General features: G+C 37.7%; 1 protein-coding gene across 2 annotated transcripts; it reads right to left on the reverse strand.

Moving 5' to 3' along the window:
• Nucleotides 1-347: 347 nt before the first annotated feature.
• On the reverse strand, nt 348-5,486 carry LOC113310809 (nuclear transcription factor Y subunit A-1-like). 2 transcript variants are annotated; one of them, XM_026559598.1, is made up of 6 exons: nt 5,254-5,486; nt 4,359-4,638; nt 2,779-2,900; nt 2,596-2,667; nt 2,008-2,172; nt 348-1,238 (listed from the first exon to the last, which is right to left on the reverse strand). In XM_026559598.1, the coding sequence occupies exons 2-6, from the start codon at nt 4,624-4,626 to the stop codon at nt 858-860; spliced, it is 1,008 nt and encodes a 335-aa protein (XP_026415383.1). In that variant the 5' UTR covers nt 4,627-4,638; nt 5,254-5,486; the 3' UTR covers nt 348-857. The 2 variants fall into 2 exon arrangements, with proteins under 2 accessions (XP_026415383.1, XP_026415382.1); XM_026559597.1 differs by having other exon boundaries at nt 2,008-2,175.
• Between the last annotated feature and the right edge of the window lie 401 nt (nt 5,487-5,887).

Here is a 5,887-nt window from a genome sequence, read left to right on the forward strand (position 1 = left end):
CCACGCTGTTGGAGATAGTCCATGAGCAAAACGATGTTATTTTTGCCACACACATATGACCCCATAAAATAAGGATCTAAATAAAAATTCCACGTAGGATTTTAAACACCCACGGTTGGAGATGCTATAAATATTGAATAGTGAGCCACATTTCTATTTGCTTGCCCATTCGGTTGTTTGTGTTTACTTGTGTGATTGTTACTTACATGACCTTGTGGCCATTAAATTAGATTGAAGTAACTACTAGACATTTAGAAGTTGCAATAAAAGGACTTGGAAGACGCCAATCTCTGCAACAATAAATACAGCTCGCACACAACGGCACGAGTAAAAATAGGTCACCAACATCAAAAGCATAACAGAACAAACCATAAATTATAATGTTTACATAGCTGGACGACATCAGTATTAACATACCAAAAGTTCCCAAACAAGAACGAAAAGGGGAAAGGAAAAAAGAAGGGGGTTCATTCATTTCTTCTCACCCTTCAAATTACTTAGATTACAACAATCACTAGTCACTCCATTTATACAACAGATTGATAAAGAAAAACGCGGGGAAAGAGGAGAAAGACTGGAAGACCACAACACCACGACACACCAAAACCCCCCTGAATCTCACCCCTTTCCTGAAGAAACACAAGAACCAAGCCAAGAATGAATTGCCTGAGAAACACCAGTTACCCTGGGGGGAATCCACTTCTGGTTGCTAGGGTTCATATTCCAGCACCACTGTTGATTGCCATTTGCTCTCTACCATATCTGACATCTCAATAAGACACTGGAGAGGTTTAAGAAAGGTAAGAGCAGTAATACAGAACAGCAATACGGTAATAACCCATTCCCCACACATAGGTTCACTGGATGGTGAGGGCCCTGCTTTGAGCCTGCTTCACCTGGATGTTCCCTCGCTGCTGGCCTGAACAATCTTCTTCTTCTACCCTTTCACCAGATAGTGAATGAAAACTTGATAATTGCAGACCTTGATTGTGTCGGTAGCAGCTTTTAGTATTGTTGTTAGAGTATGAATTTGATTCTTGCCTATCCTGGCCTGTTGAATCATTTACTATTTGTCTCCCATTGGAGGAGTTACGGTTACCGTTACAGTCGGATGTCATGCCCTCCTCGGTGGTGTGCATCGATGAGCTGTCTTCAGGTTTCTTTGTGTTGAGAAAACGACCTCCGCAACCCCTTGCCCTTCTCATAGCATGTTGGTGCCGGGATTCGTGAAGATATGGCTGTACAAAGTAAAGCCGACATATATCAAATTAAATTCGACCCACCAAAATGGAACTAGTAAAGGTACTGCAAAAAGAACAAAAACAAAAGCTTGTGTAGCTGATGTGTACACTGGGTGCTATGTAGATCCAAACAAATGAGTCGTGCAATCATAACCTAAAACATTAACGTCATCACTGACTTCAGACGTGCCCCTACGACACCATACAAAAAACTACAATAACATATTCTTTGCTCCAGAGCCATATTCCACCAGTATGTTCAGTTGCTTATATGTATCTTCGTCTTCATTAACCTAGTAATAACAATTCCAAACATCTCTCCTAATCAGCTCCTGAAGTTCTTAATTAAGCTGCACACAGAGAGGTGATGCTAAGATGCTACCAAACATTAATTTCATTTCAACTACCCTCCTGCATATACCACCTTCCTGAATTTCACCATAATCATGTTCCTTCTAAGTTAAGCTAGCTTTATAATTTCTCAGTCCGATAAAACTCTCCTCTCCCCATCAGCCAAAATTCCCTGTATCTGAGAACCCACACTCAGAATATACCTTCCTACAGGCTATATTCCACCAGATATAATAATAGCAAACAGTAGTTCTGATTGCAACAAGACAACTATATCAAAATCTTTGGTTCTCAAGCAGTAGTGAAGACATTTTTCCTACAAACTTGCAAACTACCTGCAACCTAGAATGTAAGTGTACAATAGAGGTGGAATTAAGAATTGCATGTAAACTGAAGCAAGCATACACATATAGACCTTTCTAGATTTTATAAGTTTCTTTTCTAGCTCTGCCTTTGCACGTGACTGCCTTCGCCTCAGAATTCCATGGTACTGCTTGGCATTTACGTAGACAGGCTCTTCTGAAATTTCTAGAGGCAATGGCATTCTACTATGACGCACACCAAGTAAATGCGGCTGTACCTGCTACAATTCCAAACCATCAGTGAGAGAGAAACTTCCTCTTAAAATCACAGTAAGGCATTAAGTAGTGTCACTCCCAAACAAGTACTTAATAATTATCACTCACACAAAAAGCAAATTTTCGCAGAATGCCATTTGCATTCAACCTAGTATTACCTATTACTTAGGAAAACTTTACTTTCAGTCGATGATCACAATTTACAAGAACACAGTTGTGTTGCAGTTTCTACTATAGTTTATAATAATGATGCAACGATGAACCAAACAATGAATGGCCCAGACTGTATCCCAGTCCTAAAACCAAGGAATGCACAATGTAGTTCTTTTATTGAGCATATATGATGCAGGATAAAATCACCAGATAATCAGAAAACGGATATCTAGATTAATATATACTACATCATAAAATATAAGGCTTCTAACCTGAGACTGAGATCCCATAGCACCCATCATTCCAGCATAATATGGATCAGAATATGGATACGTTGCGCATGCCTGTAGGAAGCTAAACAACACTTAGAATACCTCAGGCAGTGCTTTAAAGCTAAAATATCCAAGGGTGTGTACAATTTTGATTCAGGAGGAACCGCAGAAGAATCATCTTACTATTGAGTGACCAACAAGCTCAAATTGGGGACGTGGTATGTGGTATTCACCACCCGCTGGGGGCATTGTAGATGCAGCAAGCTGCAGATTTTGGTGCTCCTGTCCATATTGTCCATCTGACCCTGAAGCAAAGATCCTCATAATATACAAATATCACTATAAAGTAATTAATTTAGAACTGAAAAGGACCCACATAATTAATAAAATCAAAATATGCATTGCTTTTAGCTGAACTGCAAGTGGCAAGTCAAAGACGAACTTCAAGCCAAGGCCTTAGTCAAGACAATTGCTATTAGATGATGAACTTAACGATAAGTCGATTAAAAATTGCTTGAAAAAAGATAATCTTCACCCTATCCAATGAGGTTGAGAATACGTTGCTTAAGCCACACAAGCAGTGTATATGCCTTTTCAGTGTGCACCTTCTCAGAATTCTACTTCGTAAACCCCCATGCCTATATATTATATCTTACACTTTGCTTAAACATCCATGTTTAATCACAAAAAATTGATCTAACAACTCAATCTTTCATTGTCATGTTGGTCAAGATCAAATCTTTTAGCACAAACTATGTGCATTGATGCATTTACTCTTCTGGAACTTTAAATGTTCCAATTGGCTGTTAGCGAATCAGTATTATGTAAGAAACACACTTCCGAGAATTTGTGATTGTCGATCCTAGAAAAAGATCAGAAGAGAATTCTATGCAGTGAAAAAAATAAATGAAACACAAACATGGATAGCAAGGAGTGAAAACCCTCAACTCATAAAAGACGCTTACTCTACGCGACCTCATAAGATATAGTTAACCTAAGGTGAAGAAAAAAGCTAAATCCACAAATATCCACATTTCAGGTTGAAGGGAGATGTGCATTAGCTGTTTAACTCACATCTTGAATTCCTTTCTCAAGATCAAAAGAATCCACATGGGTTAACATAACTAGTAACCTAGAAAGATTAGTGTCCTATCTTCACACTAGGTGGGTACCTATTTCATATTGTTGAGGCTAGATAACCTGTTCAGGCTGTTCTCATGAAAACAGGATCCAAAATGTAATAGCTACAATTAAATTCATATGAGAGAATGATACAAAGGAAATAATAAGTAGTAGAGGTATCAGGTTCCTAGTCTCTGTCATCACTGAACCAGCTCCTCAGACATATTTTTATATATAAATCTTTTCATATCTTAATTGAAGAAACAATATGCAAGGAACCCAAATACCCTCGAAAGCCACTTAAGAGCTCAGGTTTTCAAAATAAACTGTCAGGCTGTTAGCAGAGAGTACGATGTAGCCGAACACCATTTGCAACATACGCAAATACAAATTGCGACCTAACTATTTCTTGTAATCTATTGTACGCTCACACACAGCCACCAAAGAATAAAGTTCCCTCCAAATTACGAGCAAGCATGAGTACGGTTCTCCTTCTATGTTTTAAAATCCTTTGAAGCCATAACAATTCTAGACTATGTTTGTAAAATTCAAAGATGAGAAACTTATTGTTCTAAACCTGGCAAAATTCCACAAATCTCTCACAGACCAACACAAACAGCTAAATATTTAGCAAGATGTACCTGATTGTGGGGCTATGGTGGTCTGCATCTCTTTCGTACCACCACCCCCTTCATTCTGGCCACCATCACCTATCTCTTTAGCGTTGGTTTCCATTCTACTGTCAGGCTGTTCTATTAAAGATGGTTTACTTGAGCTTTCTCCCAACTCAGTTGACGTCTCGGTGTTATGCACAGAACCGCGCCACCAAGGTTGAGAACAGGTTGTTGATTGCGGAATACTTTGCTCGTCCAAATCTGATGCATTTACGTTCCCAGGTTTCGAGTGCATGCCTTCAAATTCCTTCAATAATCAATCAATATTCGACACAATTACTACCCAAACAGAATTCCAAGGGCAAACAACATAAACAAACCACAAACACAAAAAACTAAATTGAAATAAACTGGAACCCATGCAAGAAAAACGAATACCCACACCGAAATCAAGCAATAAACAGTGCTGAGGTATTCAAGACAAGGTCCAATTAGAAAGAAGAAAAGGCTAAACCCTATCTCACACATTAAACCCTCTTCTGAATTTGGTCCAACTACTGATATAATATCAACCAATAAGTTAAAAATGAAGTCAATACATGTCCAGACGGTGATAAAATACCCAATTCTGATTCCAACTTAAATAAAAAAGTACCCACCTCTGTGTATTTCATTGTCAAACTACAAATCAAAACGAGTTTGTAATACAGGAAAACAGTTATTAATTTTATAAAAAAAAATTATCCATGATAAAACTAATCAAACGATCAAAATTGCCCCAAATAACAATCATCATAGCAACCAGTAATCATAATTCAAGTAACCACCAAAAGGACAATTAAAAAATTCGAATCCTAATTCTCAAACCCAATTAAGAGAATTTAACAGCATAATTCTGTAAGAAAAAAAAGAGTATACTTACTTCTTGTAGCTATTAAGAACAGTAACAAAAGAAAACCCTAGATATCCTCTGTAATGAGAGAATTCAGAGCTCCCATAGAAATTGATTTTTTCTGCATTTTTTTTTGTTGTTGTATAATTGAAAGAAGAAACAGTGGAAGTAGTGACGAATAAAAAGATCAAACAGGGTTGAATTTAGGACAAGTCAAGAAAACATTTGCTCTGTTGTTTGTGTTTCCGTGCGACATCATTCATTCCAAACATACTCTATTTTTCTTTCTCGAAGAAGAAATTAAGATAACGACATGTTTTGTATAAGAGCAAGTCTTATGGTGGAATCCAACCTATTCCAAGTGTGGAAAAATCATGGAATGTAAGTCTAATGACTTCCAAGTTGGGGTCTTCCACAAAAAATCCAAGCAAGGTTCCACCGTTTCGTGGAAGGGTTCGTGGAATCCATGAAAACGCCAGTAAGAATAGCGTTAAACGCTATTCTTAATAGCGCTAAGAAAACGCTACTAAAAATAGCGTTTTTTTGTGTCCGTAAATTTAGGATGAGTTGTTGAAATCTAACGGCTGAGAAAAAAACGCTATTCCTAATAGCATTTTTTTAGCGCTATTAAGAATAGCGTTTTCTTAGCGCTATTAAAAATAGC

The sequence above is a fragment of the Papaver somniferum genome, chromosome 9 (assembly GCF_003573695.1).
Source record: "Papaver somniferum cultivar HN1 chromosome 9, ASM357369v1, whole genome shotgun sequence".
In the NCBI taxonomy this organism is placed as follows: Eukaryota; Viridiplantae; Streptophyta; class Magnoliopsida; order Ranunculales; family Papaveraceae; genus Papaver; species Papaver somniferum.

Excerpts from the sequence above, each read along its gene's own strand:
- LOC113310809 (XM_026559597.1), bottom strand. The coding sequence starts at position 4,626 with ATGCACTCGAAACCTGGGAACGTAAATGCATCAGATTTGGACGAGCAA. Across the intron at positions 2,901-4,358 it reads CACCATAGCCCCACAATCAG|GGTCAGATGGACAATATGGA; the intron begins GTACATCTTGCT and ends TCTTTGCTTCAG. Across the intron at positions 1,239-2,007 it reads AACTTATAAAATCTAGAAAG|CCATATCTTCACGAATCCCG; the intron begins GTCTATATGTGT and ends TACTTTGTACAG.